The sequence below is a fragment of the Mustela putorius genome, unplaced genomic scaffold (assembly GCF_011764305.1).
Source record: "Mustela putorius furo isolate JIRA1106 unplaced genomic scaffold, ASM1176430v1.1 tig00003976_pilon_pilon_pilon, whole genome shotgun sequence".
Classification (NCBI taxonomy): Eukaryota; Metazoa; Chordata; class Mammalia; order Carnivora; family Mustelidae; genus Mustela; species Mustela putorius.
Genome location: NW_025422118.1, coordinates 1,439,274 through 1,460,691, shown reverse-complemented (window position 1 = coordinate 1,460,691; position 21,418 = coordinate 1,439,274). Strand labels below are relative to the sequence as shown.

Sequence of the window (21,418 nt, the reverse complement as noted above, 5' to 3'; positions counted from 1 at the left end):
GATGACATGATCAGGTAAGCTGAGAGGAGAAAACAGCTTTGTTCCAATCCTAGGAGCTGCTTTTTAGTGCAACTGCATTTCCGTTCTTTGGTTGAGTGAATTACAGTCCCTTTAGGCTTTCAAATGGATTTCCCTCAAAAATCCAAAGTGAGGTCATGATACCATTTGCACTGGAAGAGGAAAAACTAACTTCATTGTCAGCATTTAAACACACATATGAGTGAAAACTGGCATTTCAGAGTAAAGGCCATGAACTGACACTTGCTGTATAATGAGAAATGTGAAAACGGCTAATATTTATCCAGAACCGGCGAGCCCGAGCTATTTGGGAGAAGAATTCCACATGCAAGGCGGACATCCAAAATGGCTCAACATAATTTATTTTTTTTTTATGTTAAAATGTACAGAGTTCTTTTGAAAGTACTTGCTAGAAAGGGGAAAAAAAAGTGATATTACATACAAGGAGAGGAAGGGAGACCAACTGGCCCAGGAGCGCATGACATGGAGAAATACAAAGGCATCTAGGCACCCCTTCCCCGTAGCTTACAAGTCACCATGAACAAAGTACAAAGAGGTTACAAAACAGGAAAAGCAAATATAAACAGACAGGAATAGACTTAGCTTCATTTGTACATGCGGCTTTTAGAGGCATCTGGAGCTCTATTCACACACTCTAGAGATCTCTTTAAAGAGAATTTTTATCTTTCTTAAAATAGTTTTTAATATTCTACAACAAAGATAAAAAATTTTAAAGATGGAATGAAATGAAAAAGCTCTTATTTTAAAAGGCATCAAAGTCACTAACAGTGAGTTTTTAAATTTCTTTTTTAGAAGATTACCCAAGTTATCTTGCTAAAAATACATTTTTTTTAAACAGAAGTGAAAAAATGACAGGTACCAATATTACTGTGTTGGATAATTTCTTTTATAATATAGAAAAGAACATTTTCTCTACAATAGTTCTACAGTCACAAAAAGGCTTGTGGAAAAGGGAGCTGCCCGATTGAATTTTTTTTTTTTTTTAAAGAAACAAATGAAACCAAACACAACCGCAAACCAACAGAAACTGAATTCACGGCCCTCATTTCAACAGCTTCTCCTGCTGCCTTGGCCCACCCTCCACCCAAGATACCTCCCTCCCGACCCACCCCATCCCCACCCCAACCAGGAAGCAATGACGTAGCTGAAGATGTAGGGAGAGGGCAGCACAGTGCACTTTCTACATAGATGATTGGGAACTGGAAGAGTATATACAGAGAAACTGGGTCCTACACAGCCTTGCACATGCTCAGAATTGATAGCGGTAAGATGTGGAATTCTGCCGTTTTCTACCTAACACATTTAATTGAGAAAGTCAATTAAAGTGTATTAAAAAAAAAACAACAAACCTGTGCATTTGAAAAAATTTAATGCCTAATTAGTACTTCAAAAATTTATCTATATAAAATGTACAAATAAAGGAGAGAATTTAATGCTTACAGGTATTTCTTTAAGCAGTACTTCCCCCTTTTGGATATTTGACTGCACATACCAAGTGGTATAATAGTTTCCATCTTCTAATGATGGAACATATATATAGATATATATATATTTTTTACCTATCCCTGGAGCAAGTAACAGGAAGAGAATGGGCGAACTGGCTGCACGAGAGAAAAGATAATGGGAGTTGGGAGCAACATAGGAACCTGCTAAACCCTGCTGTCCAGATTTGCCCTAGTATGCTGGTGGTTGGTTTATCCCTCTTCTCTTTTAACCACTCACAGGAGAGGGGCTGGTGCACTCTGATTCACAGGGAATGAACTCAGGATCTCAAGACAAATGAAAACTGGAGGTATGTATCATTAAAGTAGCTATAAAACTCACACCATGATCTCCCTTACTCATCTCTTCCAACATAAAATAAACAGTGTCAAATGTTTGTCAGGTATTTTTCAAATCACTGAAATGTACAGTCATCCATCAACACTTTATGTAAGAATGTAAGAGGCTAATCACTGGGGACTGCTGTTTGAGTTTAGTCCGAGTCGAAGGCTCAAGAATCAAGACCCTTAGCATCTCAAAGTACATACTGAAAACAAGAGGCTGCGCGGAGTACGTGCATTATGGCTGATTCACCAGGTGGTAAAAAACAAGAGGCAAAATTCCTCTTTTTGATTGTTAATTGACCATCTCTATTCCTCCAAAGCTGGATTAGGATTGCAAACAGCTTTCCTCTGAGATTCTGCTGTTAATTGAGACTTACAGTATTTTTGTGTCTCTGAGTGCTGAGTGGGAATAGTAAACAAACAAACAAACAAAAAACCCAAACAAACAAAAACAACAGAAAAAAAGAAAAAATTATATTACACTTGATTTATGAAAAACAAACATTTCAATGAAGTCCATCTATAAAGAAACATTCTTGGGGAAAGGTTTTAAGAGGTGTGTGTGTGTGTGTGTGTGTGTGTGTGTGTGTGTAGGGAGTGGAGGGGATTTTAAAAGGAGAAGCACTTTCCTGCCTCGCTTTATTAATAATAATAATAATAATAATATTAACAATAATAATAAGTTTAAGGAGCTTGGGTTGTTCTCCATGTCCCCGTCCGAGTCTCCCATTAAGTGCCTCCTGCTGGAATGAAGTAGGAAATGAAAGGTTGGGTTAGGAGGAAAGGGTCTGGTTAACCCCCCGAGATGTATATATAACATTTAAAAGTGACAACATTGGGAGCTGCAAACAGTGAGGGGAAACATACATCTTAAAATAAAATAAAGATAATTCACTTTTACACAAATTCTGTCCATGTGGTGTGTAAAGAAAGTAAGGCTCTTTTTAATTATGAAAAGATTTTTGTGCATGTTTCCCCTATCCCCAAATCCATTTTTAGATGAGTTCTATTGTAAAATGTTCAAGATTGTGAAGAAAACCAAAACCCGGAACAAAATGAACCCAAAAAAAGAGAAGACCAGGTTTTCTAAAAAATAAAATAAACCAAAGAAAAATTCCTCTAAATCTACAGCAATATTTTAACTGGAAAAAGGTCCATTTTTCTCTGGTTTGTCAGTATAAAAGGTTCCTTTATTTATATATATTTAAGTTTTTAATTGCAAGTTCATCTTGCTCATCTTCTCATGTAAGGTCCATTGAGTGACTGCTTGGGCACACCAGCAGCATTCATGTAGCTGTGATGGGAGGGGCCAGTGTACATCATGTTTCCATGAGGGTTTGGCTGCATAGGCTGCTGGGTATAGGCCTGGCTCCCCATCATCCCCATCTGCATCTGCATAGGATACTGTGCTGTCTGGTTCATGTAGGCAGGGTTACTATGGTAACTGCTGTTCATCATGGGCTGTGTCATTCGATAGCTGTTCATGGCATTCAAGGTGTTCATATTCATGGAATTGACATTATAGGTGGGGGTCGGCATCAAATTAACCCCCATGTTCATGCCACGCTGAACAGCCAACGCACGCGGGCCGGCCTGCATGGCAACCGCAGGTGGGCTGCGGCCGTACAGCTGCTGCTGATGCGCAGCCGCAGAGGGCAGCGGCGCCGATTTGGAGCGGATGGAAATGTGCCCCTTGACCGGCATTTGCCCTTGCAACCTCTGTGTGTGAGGAATGCCAATGTTGGTGGCCGACATGTTGCACTGTAGCAGAGGTGATGTGAGGTTCATGGTGGTGGAGGCCAAGTTCGGGGGCGGCGTCATGGTGGCTTGTGCTTGAGGGGTCCCAGCTAATGGATGAGACGGAGCCAGCTGCGCCAGCCCTGTGTTAGACAAGGAAACACTGGTTGCATAGGAAGTCACAGCAGGAGAATGGCTATAAGGCATGGCATGAGGGTCCATAATGGTGTTAGTCAGCTGCTGCAACTTGGCTAAACTGAAGGTGGCTGACGGTTGAGAGTAGCTGCCAGCCCCGAAGTCCCCTGGAATCCGCTCATAAATGCTTATGTTCCCCGTGCTTCCCGATTCCGGAATCTCCATGATCATGGGCGCGGGAGTGAAGCTGTTGTTCATGCTGCACTGGGACAGGGGGGGCTGCTGCTGCGGCGGTGGCGGGGGCTGTGGCTGCGGGGGCTGCGGCGGCGGCGGGGCGGGCGGTGGGGGCTGCTGCGGCTGCTGGGGCGGCGGCGGCTGCGGGGCTGGCTGCGGCGGGGGTGCGGGCTGCGGCGGCTGCGGCGGCTGCTGCGGCGGCGGGGGCGGCGGCTGCTGCTGCTGCTGCTGCTGGGGCGGCGGGGGCGGCGGCTGTTGCTGGTTGCTGGGAGGCCTCTCCACCACACAGCTCTGAGGTGACTTGATGTTGCAGTTGGCCGCGGCGGGCTGCACGCTGTTCTGCTGCATCATGCTGCAGCTGTTGCCCATGCTGGCCATTTGCTGAGTGACAACACAGCTGTTCTGGGTGAGGCTGCCGGAGGATGCCAAGCCGCCGTAGGAGCAGCTGCTCTGCGAAGAGTTATTCCCACAGATGCTGCCACCCATGGTGGAATCGTAACTGCTGGGGTTCTCATAGTTTTCCGTGGTGCTCTCGATGCTGCCCAGGTCACTGAAGCCACTGTCCACCACCTGCTGAGAGTGGTCTGATACGGAAGGCACATCCATCATGGGGCTGGTCTCCATGTTCTGCATAGAGGGTGCGGACAGGGATCCTTGTTCTGGGCTGATCTGGGTGTAACCACTTTCGAGCGCAGGCACGTTGGGACTACTGACCGAGCGGACTGACTGGCTGGGGTGGGACTGAACAGAAGAGATTGGACTATTGTGTTCCGAAGCATGGCAGTCTTCAACCATGGACATCTGAGGGTCTTCGTCAGCCTGAGTGTAACTCTGCAGGGTCTGACAGGCTGCCAGAGTTTCTTCACAGTCCTGGTAGGCTCCCTCGTGCTCGTTACTCTCCTCTTGAGTCAAAGACTGCACTGCTTGCACGGTTTCCAGGTCCAGTTCACTATGAGGAATCTCTTCTTCCTCTTTCAGCTCAATTAACTCTTCCTTAGAGTTTGAATCTTCTTCATGATCATCCTCAGACCCTGGCATATGCTCTGATACCATGGATGTTTCATGGGAAGTCTGTTCCTCTTCAGAATCTGGGTCTGTTTCATCTTTATCCTTTATAGTCTCCCTACTTCTCTGCATATTAGTATCTAAAAAAGACTCCTGACCACCAGGCTCCTCCTTGACATCTTCTCTAGCGGGCTGCTCCTCTAGCTCTTTTGTCTTGGTAGCTTCCAGATGGCCATCATCTTCATCGTCCGCATCATGGTCTTCATTCTGGTTTGTCTCCACAGCCACTTCGTCCTCTTCCTCTTGCTCCTGTTCTTCCAGTTCTTGCTGCTCCTCTGCGGATTGCCTCTGCTCTTCTAAAACGCGGGGCTTCTCTTCCTCCTCTTCAATCTCGGGTTCTTTCGTTTCGGTCTCGGGACTGTTGCTATCCACTGGAGAAGCTGCTCTAACTTCGCTGCTGGTTGTATCTTCTTCTTCTCCCTCTTCAACCTCTTCTGCTTCCACGTGCATCTCCTCCTCTTCCTTCCTTTCTTCAGTTAAAGGCAAGTCTTCTTTTGGTTCGACAGTTTCTTCATTCTCTTGAAGTTTGGGTTTACGTCCCGGTTTAGGAATGGGAACAATGGGCTCAACAATGCATTCTTGAGTAGAAACGGGTATGATTTCCCGATTCAACTTAAATCCTGGTTTGCGACCAGGTCTCTTCTTCCAGTGGATTGGTTTGCGGCTTTTGCCTTTGGGCCATCCCTTTTTCTTTTTCATAGGTGTGGATGTATCTGGCTCAAGCTGAGAATCCTTCACATCACGTTTTCTCAGGAGTGATACTGGCTTTAGGATAGGCGTATCTATACAGGAGGGATTAAAAATAAAACAAAATGTCACATTAAAAAAAAGTTACAAGATTTTGTATTTGTACCAGTGCCTTTTTCTGAGACCACATGTGCAACAGAAACTGTTTTATTAATCATCACAAACTTGATCACCTTCATTTTCAAGTTAAGAATCTAGAGGGGAAACCGAATAATGACCTCTACTGAAGTCAAGCAGTGAGCTGGCGGAACAAGGAAAGAACCCAGGTCAACACTCTCTGCCTCCCACTACTTAAAACCAGTTCAGGTTTATCATCCCCAACTGCACAGCGTTAGGAAGTTAGTCTACATGTCAGTGTTCTCCTCTAGAAAACAGAGACAAGCTGTGTAAAGAGGCAAATGTGTGGCAGTGATTACAACTACAGTGTAAGTCAAAAATCAGCTCCTTTCTTTTTTATTTTTTCCTGTTTGCAATTTATATTCTCTCTCTGGTTTCCTTATTACTTCAGGTAATATCATGAGTTAATTACCCCAGACCATGACTGAACAATTCTACATGAATAACTGCTCAGTCGATATTGTGTTGGTATGGGAACAGCCGCAAGGCATTTAGTACTAGACAAATACTGACCTGAAAAAAAAGTGAAAGCACCAATGACAATGATTTATTAGAAATAAATTTGACATTAGCATTATTTTCTCCCCATTACTTTTTTCTATTTCTAAAGATTGTAGTAAACTACGCATAGCAGAAAATGTACCACTTCAACCAAGTTTAGGTGTCCGGTGTGGTATGGCATTAAGTACATTCACATTTCCCATTAATTTTTAAAGGGAAGAATACCAAGGCAAGAAACAGGATTTCGAGGAGGAAGCTAAAAAGGCACGGTTGGCAATAATGTGAAAATAAAGAAAGGGAACGGCTCCATCAGCCTTTTGGTGGAAGGGTGTGTACCAAGTCAACAAGAATTTAAACAGGGGATATTATTTCAGTCTACAATGATCCAAGAGAGAATTTTACTGAAGGGCCAAATTTACACCATAAATCTTTGGTTTCCCATTATATACCTCAAGGTGTAACACAATAAAACTGCAGAAAATCACTCAGAGCAAAGCACTCAGTCATCTTATCACTATATTACAAGTATTTCTTAAATAAAAATATAAGAGTGGAGGAAATGCAATTTTCAACTGGATATGAAATTGAGCAAATTTAAAGAATAAAAAGCTCAATTAATTAACAAATAAACACTACAATTCCACCAAGAGTGGACGACCAGATTACTTAAAATTCACCCAGCAAAGTAAAAAAAAGCACTGTCTGACACCCCCCCCACCCCAGTTAAGGCAAACACTGCAGATGCAGGCCGCATGAGGCACTGGTAGAAACTTTAGGGTAGGATCTAAATGACTAGTCTGTGACCCAGCACATATACTGGCCACCAGTTTATTTCTATATGACAAGGTTATTTAAAAGCAAATCACCAGATTCTACACTATGCCATAAAATTTAACCTTTGCTGAGGCACTGTTAACATTTTTATCAGAAATTTACTACTTGCAGAGAAAGGCACATTAGAGATATGATTCAGAAGGATTCCTGATCAGATGTGAATCAAGTCCAGTTTATACAAAACTGATCTTATTTAAGAACCATCTTCCTAGGGGCGCCTGGGTGGCTCACTGAGTTAAAGCCTCTGCCTTCGGCTCAGGTCATGATCCCAGGGTCCTGGGATGGAACCCCACATCGGGCCTCTCTGCTCAGCAGGGAGCCTGCTTCCCCCCCTACCTCTGCCTGCCTCTCTGCCTATTTGTGATCTCTGTCAAATAAATAAATACAATCTTTAAAAAAAAAAATCTTCCTAGCATGTATCCACTTAGCAGTATTTATTAAATGCCTATTTTAAGCAGTCAGCATATAACAATTAGACAAACACCTAAGTACATGGAATATACTTTCTAGTAAAGGGTTATTATTTCAATGTTTTCCTGATGCTAAGTCCAATACATCCATCTACTAAAGATTCAGATAATGGGTGAGAAAGGATTAGGCCAAAAAGAATAATTTCCTAAGAGCAAGATACTTTCTGCAGAGGCAAAAATTGGTCCTATGTTGAAGGGGAAACTAGAAAAAAAACTTTAAAAGGACAGAGGGCTCAAAGAAAAAATGGGGATGAATATACTTGACACAAATTCTGAAAGGTTACCAAGTTGGCCATCCTTTACTTGCTTAGTAGGGAGAATCGTTTTTTCAGCCTTTTTGTGGAAGGGTGTGTAGCTATCACTTACAGTCTGTTTCTTTAAAAACAATAAAACTACCCTAAGCAACAGTTCTGTAAAACATACCATCAGCATCATCTGACTCTTCATCATCGTCTTCATCTTTAGATTTCCTTTTTGAAGAGGACCGACACCTGAGCACATCTTGTGAGGAGAGACGACGGAAGTATCCCCTGGAGAAGAGTTCACTTTCATCCTCTTCCTCTTCCTCTTCATCAATCTCAAATGTAGGTTCTAATCTCGGCATTGGCCTCTCAGAGTCAGAGTCTTCAAAAGGTTCATCTAAAACCTCCGTGGTCTCAGAAATAGTTTCTGTGACCACACTGCTGTTGTGGTGTTTGCGCTTTCGGACTCTCCTCCTTCGGTGAAGGATTGGTTTCTATTTAAAAGAGGAAGAACATTATTTTATTTACAGTAAAGAATGCTATCATTTCTATTAACATATGAATAGTTTTTTAATCTAACAAAATAAGCATATATAAAATGGGTATACTGTTTGCAAGAGACATTTTGAGTATTATTTCAAAATGCTACAGTAAGATACGACACAGTTATCACAGAAAGATGTTGGATAATTGAATACGACTTTATAAAAGGCATGCCCAAAGAGCAGATATTATCATTCCCATATTAATAGTTCAGTTACATTTAAATGCCTATTTCAATACCGAAATAACACAGAAGCTAGTCCTTTAACATCTCTTTACCTCAAGACAAAAAACAAAACAAAAACAAAAACAAAACAAAAAAAAACACACTTTGTCTCATAGCTCATAATAGATACAATAAAATGATAAAGACGATGCACCAGAAATTATCTAATCCAATCCCTCATTCTATAGAGGTGAGAAAGGTTACAGGGCTTAAAGTCACATATCCAGTCAGTATAGAAATGGTTGTAAAATATAGTCTCTGACTCCCAGTCAAGAGAATCTTTTTAAGAACTTCAATTATTTTGTGCATGATCTCTCTGCCTGTTACAATATTCTCATGTTTACACAAGGAAACAGCATAACTTTTATCTTATAAATAGGCAATACAAGCCTGAAACGGCAAAGATATGTTCTTCCTGATCATGTAATGAATGCCAGAGTTAGCCTGTTTTGAGTTTTTCTCCAATTCAAATTCAAATTTACTAGTCCTTTTAGTTGAGAGTACAATTTTCAAACCAGGTTAAGCATGTCTGACTATGCTTTTTGGAAAAATGGCTGACTCTAGGACTGGGACGTGAAATATACAAGATGAACCAAGAATATCCTGCAGTACTAGAAAGTTAAGGAAGTGCTCAAAACAAAACAAAAAACCCTTAATAATGATGATAATACACATTAAGCTAAAGGGACATGGGAGCAAAACTTAAAGACTCCTAATGGCCAATGCTGGAACAATCTGAGCAACAAATTAAATCAAGTGGTACTGCTGGGTATAACTCAAAGTATAAAGTAAATATCTGAGTTTATGCTGGTATAAATAAGTGCTTGAATAAGTAAAGAGATGGGTGGGAATGGCAATGACTAACTACCTTCCAAAGAGCACAATACAGGAAAGGGGAAAAAAGGAGTGACTGATTTACAGTGGAGAAACCTGACAAACACAACTTCAAACCTGTTGATCAAGGCTGATATCAATAGTGAAAAGTCATACTGACAATAATACTATCATGTTTGGTGTATACACACATATATATATTCAGACATCCTTTATATGATGTGGTAAGAATGACACCATACCTCTGTGGTCTTCTTCCCAAAAACATATTACCCTATTCTAATATTATGAGGGACATTCTAAAATACCTAGCCAGTACTCATCAAACTGTAAAGGTCATCAAAAACAAGGAGTCTGAGAAACTATCATGACCAAGAGGGGCCAGAGGCATGAATAGTATGTGTAATGTGTGTGCTAGATGAGGTCTTGAACAGAAGAAGGACATAGAGGAAAACTGAGGAGATCTAAATGAAGCATGGACTCAAGTTAAAAAAATACTAGTTCACTATTCGTGGCAAAATACTATACCAACATAAGAGGTTAACAACAGGGGAAACTGCCTGTAAGGAATACAGGAACTCTCTGTACTTTCTCTGCAATAACTGCATAAATCTAACTGTTCTAAAATTAAAAACTTATTTTTTTTATACATAGCCATGCTTTTTTTCCCCCCTCATAAGGTTCTGCTAAGGAAAGGAACAGTTTCACTGCTTTGGATGAAAGCTGTCACCCCGCTACTCTGAGGTGGCTCATCCCGGGGGCTGGGCTCTGGCTGGCTTGTGGCAAAGTTCACTCCACAGCCTGGGACAGTTCCGGCAGACAGCGTGCCAGAACTCATGATCACCACCACAACACATTTATAAACTGGCTATCATTCAAAGTCTACAAGATGACAAGATAAAGTTGAGAAAATATTTTTAAAACCAAGTTGAGCTGAACGACTGAAAGAAAAAACGGAGAGCTGGAGAGGGGACAAGAGAACACAGGGGAAAAGTCCCACCCCGCCTACGACGAACAGCCTCTCTGAGTGCCCTGACCTAGGGCACCGCTGTCCATCACGCTGTCACATACTTTTCTCCTTTTCTAACATAGGCACTTCTAATTTATACGTACTTTTAAATAGTTGACAAATCCCTGAAAGTCATGATTACCACATCAAAACAGCAAGCTGAAAAACAGTTTGTCAGCCTTTAAGTAAGTTTATGACGTCTACATTCATTCCCATGAACCACAGGAGCCATATCCACGTTTCCAATGTTCACTGGGAAGATCATAAGCTACAATATACCGAGACATAAAGTCTAAAAAATTAACACACTAACAATTTCTATATTCACTTTTTCAGAACTCCATTATAGATAGATGTGCATAATAAGCTGCCACTGGGAAAGAACAGACGAGTCAAAAGAAACAAGTCAAAAGAAAAGCCTTACTTTTCTCTTCAATGTGGGCTTTGTAAGAATTGGTGGAGAGCTGGACCGAGGACTTTCTGGCTCTTCTTCCTCCTCACTACTTTCACTGAAGCCTCTGAGGAGAGCCCTGTCACCATCACTATAGCGACGGGGCAATCTATCATTGCCTTCTGGTAATCGACACTTCAGTGCCTCGGGGCTCTTCTTCAGCTGTCCTCGCCACAGCTCAACCCCCTCACTTAGTCTTCGTTTGGGAATGTCTGGCTTCCCATCCTGGCTTGGCTGCTCCTGAGAGGCTGCCAACTGCTCCTCACTTTCAGTATATTGTTCTTGGGAGGTTTCTGATTTTTCCTCACATTCTCCATATTGTTCCTGAGGAGTTGTCTCTTCCAAGAGCAGTTTAGAATCTTTATCACTAAAACGTTCCTGGGTTTTTCTGTTCTTCCTCCCCCAGCGGCCTCTCCGGGATGGCTGATTATTTGCAGGAAGACTATCACGGGGAAGGACTTGTTTGTTCAGACGTGCGGAACTGGCTGGTGCCGTGACTTCTGGTTTCTTTTCACTTTCTACTGAAGAATAAGAATCTTGTTCTTTGTTCTCCCGAGATGCAGACTTTCCCACCTGATTTCAGAAAATAAAACCATGCTGATTAATTTTGCAGTCTTATCTGATTATACCTCCTATCTGACCTCTTAAATACAGAGAAAGGAAACAGAACTTTAGAAAAGAAAGTATTATTTGATAGCTATCATGAATATTTCTCATGTGTTAGGCACTGTTTTAAATGCTTTATAAGATTCATTTAATCCTTACAACAATACAATGAAGTGTTATTATTATATCCTCATTTTATAAATAAGGTAAGTGAGGCACAAAAAATACAAGTAACTTGCCCTAGGACATGCAATGGCAAATGTGGAAGCTGGGATCTAAACCCAGGCAGTCTGATCCAAGAGCTAGTGCTCTTAGCCACTATGCAACCCACCTTCAAAAGACAAAGTGAACAGCATTGTTCTTACAAAGGCTAAGTGATATAATTTACCAAATTTCTCAGCAATAAAATTTATAAACAGAGAGGAGATGGGTTCTGGAGCATGGGCAAGAGAAAGGGAGTGTTTGAAAAAAATGAAAGAAAATGTCTGTAATTATTATAAAGAATTATTTTTATTCTGAATATTTAATTTCATTTTTAAAATTAAATTACATTAAACGGGCGTGAAACTGTGTTTATCAAAGGAGGACATAGATTTTTAAAGGATGAAAGCACAGCTTAAAAAAAGTACAGAGAAAGATATGCATCACATAAAGAAAAATACTGAACACTATACAATGTTTTATAGTCCCTCATTAACTCTTTAATGTTTGAAAGACATTTGTGTACCCACTGAATTATTTAGTGCTCTACTAGAAAACATACACGTTTACATTACTTCCTTAATGTTTTATTTTAAGGAAAAGGGATCTTCATTTTATTTTTAACAATGGTCAGAATTAAATTAGATCCAGATTCCTCAATTACTGCCACAAAGCAGTTTAGCCATTTATCAGCACTCTGGTATGGAATTCTTGGTTCTAAATAACACACTGTAACAAATTTGAAGGTCTCCAAATGATCCAAGACTTAAAAATATACAAATAAGTAAATAAAACCCGGTCTTCCTGAAATCTCTATCACTGAAATCAACTGAAATTCTAATGTGAATGGACTGTGTTGGTCTAAGTTATTATAACACATTATCACAAATACTCATGAAAGCCAAAAATAGAGCCTTCTGTCATCAAAAATAGAGACTACTCATGCCCTTACACTCGTCTCTAATTCTCTTTCCTGGCACTGCGGCTCTTCGTTTTCTCCTTCCTCAGCTTCCTCTTCTTCCTCCTCAGAGACAACAGAATTGGAGACAATGACAGGAGTCCAGCGCAAACATTCTGGATCTACATCTACAGGTCGCAAATTCAGCTGAAGCTTTGCCATGTGATCCTGGATAAGTTTTTCCCGGCGAATTATCACAAATCTGGAACCAGAGCAAAGTTTATAGCAATCAACGACATACAAGGAATATCTAACCATGAATATGGAGCTATAATCCCCAGAAAACCTTGGAGATGATGACAAATGCTTCAAAAACAACCCACCTGGGAGCATGAAATACAGAAATATGCCACCATATGAGATGGCTAGGAAATATGAAGTTGGCCAGCTACTTCATGCTCAATGAAAACAATGTACTAAGTGATGTTAACATTCACTGTCTCACACTTCCCACCTCTGCAATTGCTGCTACCCTCCTGTATCCTGTCTCCTAACCTCCATCTTTCCAGCCCAGTGCCTCCTTCCTTTCTCTGTGATCTTTTCCTGACCCCCTCTATATAAGGGTCAGCTGACATTCCTTTAACCTGTATTTTGTACCACTTTATATAGAAATCAATCATGGGTATATTTTACTAGACGTTATTTCTAAAGCCGTTATTTCTTATATTGTGAAGGAGCTCCCAGCATTAGAAAAGAAAAGCCTCTACAGCTTAGGTCTAAAAGTTAGAAGGAAGATGAGAAAAAAGTTTTTTAAAAAATGTGATCAATGGTATCAAATATAGAAACAAAAATGGTGTCTCGGGATCACCTAATGTACCACTCATATTTGTTTATGCCCTTTCACTGATAATCTGGCTGCCTAATCCAAACATCTCCACCTAATTATCTTTTGAAAGTATACGAAGGGATGTGATACTCACTGGTCACTACGGAAGTCCAGCATTCGTAGGTGGTGGAGTGTGGAAGTAATGTCTTGAGGGCAAATTCCAGTCAACTTGCTTAACTTCTTAATGCTGATTTGTTTGTCATTTTGGTGATAAAGGCACTCCAATATTACACTTTTCCAATAAGCCATGTAGGAAAGACGACCTAGATCGGATAATGGTTTCTCTGGAGACCCTGCTTGGCCTTCTCGCTTTGATAACAAATAACCTAAAGAAACCCCCGAATCACAAATATGTCAGAGAGCCTAAAATAGGCTAATTCACCAAAATAACAGTTCCCTCTTCTACAACCAATCTAAGTAGTATAGAACAAAACTGAAAAATCATTTCAATACACATTTGCACAAGATTATGTAATTTGTATGTACTGAACATTAGTTAAGTATTACTTTGTCCATATGCACTATAAATCACATTGTTAAAATATTCAAATCATTAAAAAATTAGAGAATTTCATATTAATATGATGCATTACGATTAAGGTAATAATGCTTTTTATTTTATGTGGGGAAAACCTCCCTTGCATGTTTTATTAGGACCACCAGATGGCAACAGCTATACCTGAATTGCTGAACAATACAAAAGAATGCCTTCGTTTTTTAGGTAATCCTATCTGTTAAGACTGTGGTTCTTCTGTGAGTGAATCAGATGGCAATTTCTCACTTCAGCCAAAGCACTCCTCACACTGACCTTTCACCCTAACTCTTAGTGAGCAAGGATGTCAGCGTGAGGGTGTCCCTGAGAGTGTATGGTGGTAGCTGTCCTCTTGTCTAGAGCAGGACTCTCAAGGACAGAAAAAGAAAGGTATAAATTCTAAGAGCAGCAACAATGGAGATGGCAGAAGAAATGCAGTTTTTTGTCATCAAAGAAAACTACTAAAAGCTACTAAATACTAATAGTTATGTGGGAAAATAAAGATTACATTAGGAAAAGCAAATAAAAACAAATACTGTAATTGTAGATTGCTGGTTGTGTATCACAAAAGTATAACTAATTAGCATAATAAAATATTTCCCCCTAACTTTGCTACTTAATGGCAAAAATGGCATAACACATCCAAACATGAGTCCTTTTTCAAAACAATATATTGATATTAAAGGAAAGAATCTGAGTTGCACTCTCTACTACTAATCTAAGAAGGTCAAGAAAACATACAAAATTAATCAATGGCACATATTTCCAATAAAATACGGTCAGGAGTATAAGTCTAAGGCCAACTAGAATAAGCTGAACTGGTCCATCTGAGAATTAACTTCTTAACACTAGTGATACAATCATCTAGTATTTAGAAGAACTGCCTGTATAAAAATATTCCCTCAAAAATCACTATGTTATAATTAATATAAAATCTATTATAAACATATACTTACTTTCTAAGCAACAATATCAACACGTAAAACAAAATTCAAATTCTACAATGACTTTTTAGAGCTGTTTAGCTTTCACATCTGATTAAATTATTTCCTATGCCATGTCATTTATTTTTAAGATTTATTAAGGTGTACTGCGTGTTTCAACCACTAGGTAGAGCCCATAACTAAAAAGTTACTAAAAATTTTCTCAGATTATTAGGTAACAAAAATAAGGCAAGTGCTGTACTTCTTCACTGTACTAGCTTAAGTAGTTATACAATGTACTGAGTATTGCTGTGAGTTAGAATTCATAAAAGTAAGTTCCACCTGTAAATTAAGAGTTGAAAATTCAAAGTATTTGCATAGATCACACAAAGCCGGTATTTGATGTAAGCTATTTTAAAATACTTCATGTCCAATCAAAAGAAAAAAATTCATGACTTTAGGTTTCCAAATTCCCATACTGCAGTATGACGAAAGATACTAGGAACCAATAAATATCTACAAATCTCTAAAAATATATATATACAGAAGGTCCACAAGAAGAGATAATGAAAAATTATATTATTATAATCCTTACTGAAATCGATGAGAAACCTGCCATAGCCCTTACGCTGGTATTGGGGAAGAATCATTATACAGGAAACGTTGTACTTCTGTTGGCAGTGCTTTTCCTGGTAAAGAAGATTTTAGAACAACATGCGAGTAAGACTGAATAATAATGTTAATTATTAAGAAACAAAGACTAACAATCAAAACCAAAGCCCTGGTCCTTTGAGAATAGCATGCACAACAAGGAAAAAAAAAAATACCCCACTGGGAGGAGACAGGACAATGTTAAGTCATTGCCATTACCCAGAAAGCAACCTTTCCAGGAGAGTAAGAATAAAATAAAATTATGCCAACTAACACCATCTGTAACTCAGAAACAGTATGCCATTGCCTAAAATGAGCAGAGGAATCTGAGTCCCAATCAATCTGCAAAGCTAAAATGATGAGTCAGTGTGGCACTCTAAAAATGGGAAAATTCATCTACCACTTCAAAGATTCTCTTATTTCCTGCTCTGGTGCTACATAGGGTAGTCCCATCTTCCCATCATTTGTACCTAACTTCACAAAAAACAATCTCAAAATGTCGGGTGCAGACACTTTTAAAACTCAGGTAATATATATAAAAGTATACTTAACTAGTATACTTAAAGCTGGTATTTCCACGTAACTATTTCATACACGTAAGTTTTTTTCATAGGCTAGCTTAAATAGATGTACATCTTTATGTTGTTTGACTACAAAAAAACACCTTTTGTTCTCCCCAAGAGAATGGAAGATTACAGGAAGGAGAGAAAATATCCTTGAATAAAAATGGCATCTTATTCTTATTTCTATTCTTCAAATTTAAACTAGGAAGAGAAGATTTAAACTGAGAAGGAGCTCACAGAGGTAATGACTGTGTTTATTTCACAAGTTCACGGTAAGTTATTACCATGGGAATAGAAGTCATTTAAAAACTTTTTCTCTTGAGTATAAATGGCAGCCCATGTTCCTAGGAGAGTACAGTATGTTGAATGTTACTAAGCACCTTCAAGCACTTGATAAGTTTCTGAATGTTCCTTCTATTTTCCTTTCCAAAAAGTTAGGTGGTACCTAGAAGGTGCTGCATTGTGTAGTGTCTCCAGTGAGAACCGACAAAGACTGTTTCAGATTTCCATGTGAATTCAAACAAATTTTAAGCTGATATACTTACTTTAGAAAAGTAGCCAACAAGGTGGCAGCCCTTGACATCATTCTGTGTTAGTACATAAAAAAGAAATGGCTCCACATCATAATAGAGTGTTTTGTGGTCAAGAAATAACTTTGCCAAGAGACACAGGTTCTGACAATAAATGGTACTCACATTCCCATCAACCTAGAGGAAAATAATAGAACAAAATCATCAGGAAAATGGCTCTTTAGTTCTAGAATAATAATACACATCAATTGCAAATATCTGTGAGTATCCATAGTCCAGTCTAAGAGAATCGGTGCCCAGAACCTGGAAACTATCCTTTCAACAGCAGAATTAGGGTACCTGCTGTTTTAAGGCAACTAAACATATAAAAATACTATACTTGAACAAAGTATGATTAGCTAGATGGGGAAATGATGACCCTTTTAAAAAAAATAGCACTTTTGCGGGGCAGCTGGGTGGTTCAGTGGGTTGAGCCTCTGTCTTCGGTCATTATCAGGGTCCTGGCTCGCTGCTCAGTAGAGAGCCTGCTTCCCCACCCCCTCCGCCTGCCTCTCTGCCTACTTGTGATCTCTCTCTGTGTCAAATTAATAAATAAAATCTTTTAAAAAATAGCACTTTTTGCTTTTATAACAAGATTGGCTGCTGTAATCCCTCAGATGGCAAGCTGATCTGACTCATTTTTTAAAGTAATTCAACAAAAGATCTAAAAGCAACCTTTTCTAAAATACATTTGTTGGGGCACCTGGGTGGCTCAGTGGGTTAAAGCCTCTGCCTTCGGCTCAGGTCATGATCCCGGGGCCTGGGGATCAAGCCCTGCTCAGCAGGGAGCCTGCTTCCCCCTCTTTCTCTGCCTCCCTCTCTGCCTACTTGTGATCTCTGTCAAATAAATAAATAAAATCTTTTAAAAAATAAAAAAATAAAATAAATTTGTTAAGTAAAACAAGGTTAACTATAGTCCTATCTATGCCAGCAGCCAGAAGCACTGCAGTCTGACCATCATGATCAGATTTTTACCCCCAAACAAAGCTGTTTTCAGGAATATTAACTATTGTCAGAAGCACCAAGCAGGTTCCCTAGGTAGGAACCTGGCAAATGAGGTATTTCTTGGAATTGGGTTGGCAAGATCAGGAGCACTACAGTGTATTTCTCCTGACACACACCTATGTTGCTGGGAATGGCCAGAGCTTGTTCTTTTATGCGAAGGCTAATGAATGCCCACATTAAACCCTAAGACACTGACATTTCAGGACAGAAACCTACTCAAGAATTTCAGTAACTTAGTATTACTTCTTTTAAAATACACACCAATATGTGCTTAAGGTAAGCAGTTTGCTCTTGGGTATTCTGAAACAGTACTGTACACCACCCCCACCCTCCTCCCCGCAAGGTGAAGAGCTTCACTATTGCTCACCTAAAATGAAGGTGTAGAGAAAATCAAGAAAGTTAGAGACTGAGCAGATCCCAACAATCTGAAATCCTATCATCACAGTCATTAAGAGAACTGAATACATGGCAGGTACTGAATTAACACCTGGCAATGACACCACAGAACTGAGGATCAAGAAGCTAGAAACCCATGACTAACAACACAGAATCACAGACACAGCCCAAGTCATATCCTCATGATGAAGCGAAAAAAAAAAAAATTTTTTTTTTTTGTCTCTTTACAAAATAAGGTTTACTATGGCTATTGAATATACCTCTACAAAATATTCCTTTAAGTAGAAGAGAAATTTTTTTCATTTAAATACTATTTCATAGATTCTAAGACACAATTTTATCACATCCAAACATAAATAATCAGTTGGCATTTTATACCAAATGGAATCCTGAAATACAGAATAATTTATTCTGAGATCAAGCTTGTATGACCTTGGTACCATCTGGATTGGCCCAATTCTGCTTCTCATCATAATAGCTGAATTACTGGACTCAATCATGAGTACAACAGTAAAATAACATTTCAATAAAACCCAAGTACAATTAGACACAGAATAGGTGGCACTATATTTGAAATGACAGGAAGACAACTATAAAACATCTACTTTACCTCAAAGACAGAAATATTATTTTTTCTGTAAATCTCATTGGCCGGAGGATGGAACCAACCACATTTCTTCATGTGCTGCTGGAGAATAGTTCTACTTTTCATATATTTTAGACAGAATTCACAAAGATACAATTTAGGCAGCCTGTAAATAATAATTAAACAAAAAAAAACAGGGCTTTTTATAAGTTTGTAAACTTTGACAACTATCCTTTTTGACTCTCATTACTACTCAAGTGAAAAGGTGGAGAATGTATTGTTATCCCCATTAATCAAATGAAAGAGAGAAAACAAACTATAAAAATAAAACTAATATGGTTAATGGCACCCAACTAATTGTTAGGAAGGCAAGGGTGAGAAGTAAAGATACCCAATTCGGAGATCTTCCTATTAGACTAATACTTCCCTAATACTTTACCTAATACTTTACTTCCCTAATACTAATACTTTTTTAAGTTACCCACTTGGCAGACAATAAAAATCTCTATTTCTCCCTCCCTGATAATCTCTACTAAGTAGAAAATAAAGCCTGCCTTCAGAACACCCCAATAAGTGAAGAAGATTTTGTCAAGGTATATATTCTGTCTTCCTTTATTTGATCATTCCTCCTTCTTTTTTTTTTTTGGAACAAACATGGATCTGGACTGTGTGATCCACTCATACGTGGATTTTTCTTGGTAAATACAGTATAGAAGTATAATTGTATTTTTTCCTCTTTATGAGTTTCTTAACATTTTCTTCTCTCTAAGCTTACTTTATTGAAAGAATATAGTATAAGTACATGTAACACAAAATATGTGTCACTTGGCTGTTTATGCTATTGGTAAGGCTTCTGGTCAATAGCAGACTATTAAGTTTTGGGGGAGTCAGAAGCTATACGTGGATTTCTAACCGCATGGGGAGGAGATGCCCCTAACCACAGCATAGTTCAAGGGTCAACTATACTACTGTGTCAGACCTTGTGCTAGGTGCACTAGGTATAGAGTGCTGAGTAAAATGGATATAAAGTGGATATTATGAAAGCAGACTTTATACATCTTTTTAAGTATAAAACTGTAATAATACATCTTTTCAAGTTAGGACATACTATACTACCTCCTTCCTTCTACCCCTGAAATTCTGGCTTTCCCTCTGGTTAAATACCCCCATTAAATCCTGCAACTTAAAAGTCTATCATTCAACAAATGAAATACAAGTTAAAATTGTTCTTTCAGATTTTTCGTTATGAATTTATATTATGCAATAGTCATGCTATTTTAGCAGTTATTTAACAGGACTTCTTTAGCTCCCTTTTATGAGGAGCTACGACAATAAAGTGATTGGATCAGTTCATAAAGTAATGGAAATAATATAACCTAAATTGAAGGCTAGTGGCTTTTTATAACTATTTTAGTCTAATCCAGAAGACCATGTGGCTCTTCTATTACAAACATACACCTCACTTATCCTCAGCACAGAGACTTCTCTACATCCGAACTGTGTCCAGAACTGGTCATGCCTTGATAATCCAAGATCTGATATTATCATCAAAAACTGCAGATACAAAAATACTAGATATGATGACAAAACCTATAACCCAAATACATTACTACATTTTCTCTCAAATAAGTTAATAAACCTCATTAATTTAGTTGCTATCAGTCTGGATAGTTAGGCTTTTAAAAGATCACACTAGAATTAAAGAAAAACACACAAAAAAACCCACAAAAACGTCTAACTGAAGTGTGAAGACCACACTATTTTTTCAAGTACTACTTTAGAAGCCACTTTTGAAACATAATTATATTTTATCTGAAAACATTCAACATTCAACTGAGGACTTTACCAAGGTGTACTCATGGAGCACTAGTCCTGTACATATTAAGTGTTTCACACTCAAATAAAGGTGGAAAAAGGCATTAATGTGACTTTTTTCCTTCTCCTCTGGAGATTTACACTGTGTATTCATTCTTCCTATACAACCTCATAGCTTACTTTTAAAGCTGTCCCTCAGAGCACACTAAGAGCTTCCAGGGAACTGCTGAGGTATAATATTTCTAAGCCTCTACAGTATCTAATACTGGTTTCCAAGATCTCTCATATTAGACAAACCAATACAACCTGAAGTTATGTCATTAGTACAAAAGTCATTCCAAAATAAAGTACTGAGTAAAACAATTAACAACTGACACTGCAAATTGAAGTCAAGAAACAGGAGCCAAGACCACTGAAGAGAAAGGTTTCCTAGGTGACTTTGCTTATTTCCTTTGCATGCTGCCTCAAATTCCACTGCACAGAGAACAGGAGTCTATCTATGGACTAGACAGCTTTTTGCTTCTTTACTACCAGAATTGAAAAATCTCAGAACGAAATGGCCCCAATTATAAACTTCATCATCTAACGTGGGCACTAGATAAACTAACCGAGTGTCAGAGCTGACCCACAACTGCCAGACTATTTTAGTGAATATGTGGATTTTGAGTAATTTCTTCTTCTGAAAAGGATAGGAGGAGGTTCTCCCTAGGTAATTAATGGTAGCCTCCTTCTTCTAATTACCTTATCTTTATTTACCTGTGCTATATTCTCAATGAG

The 21,418-nt window shown here is 39.0% G+C and overlaps 1 protein-coding gene across 3 annotated transcripts in view; it reads right to left on the bottom strand.

Moving 5' to 3' along the window:
- Positions 1–357: 357 nt before the first annotated feature.
- KAT6A (lysine acetyltransferase 6A) overlaps positions 358–21,418 on the bottom strand; it is a 109,910-nt gene continuing 88,849 nt past the window's right edge. For all 3 annotated transcript variants that reach the window (XM_045070982.1, XM_045070984.1, XM_045070983.1), the window contains 8 exons: positions 18,851–18,992; positions 16,816–16,977; positions 15,652–15,745; positions 13,696–13,927; positions 12,770–12,977; positions 10,984–11,583; positions 8,129–8,441; positions 358–5,818 (listed from right to left, as the gene is read on the bottom strand). In XM_045070982.1, the coding sequence (XP_044926917.1) occupies positions 3,099–5,818; positions 8,129–8,441; positions 10,984–11,583; positions 12,770–12,977; positions 13,696–13,927; positions 15,652–15,745; positions 16,816–16,977; positions 18,851–18,992 (4,471 nt within the window). In that variant the 3' untranslated portion in view covers positions 358–3,098. The remainder of the gene's footprint in view (positions 5,819–8,128; positions 8,442–10,983; positions 11,584–12,769; positions 12,978–13,695; positions 13,928–15,651; positions 15,746–16,815; positions 16,978–18,850; positions 18,993–21,418) is intronic.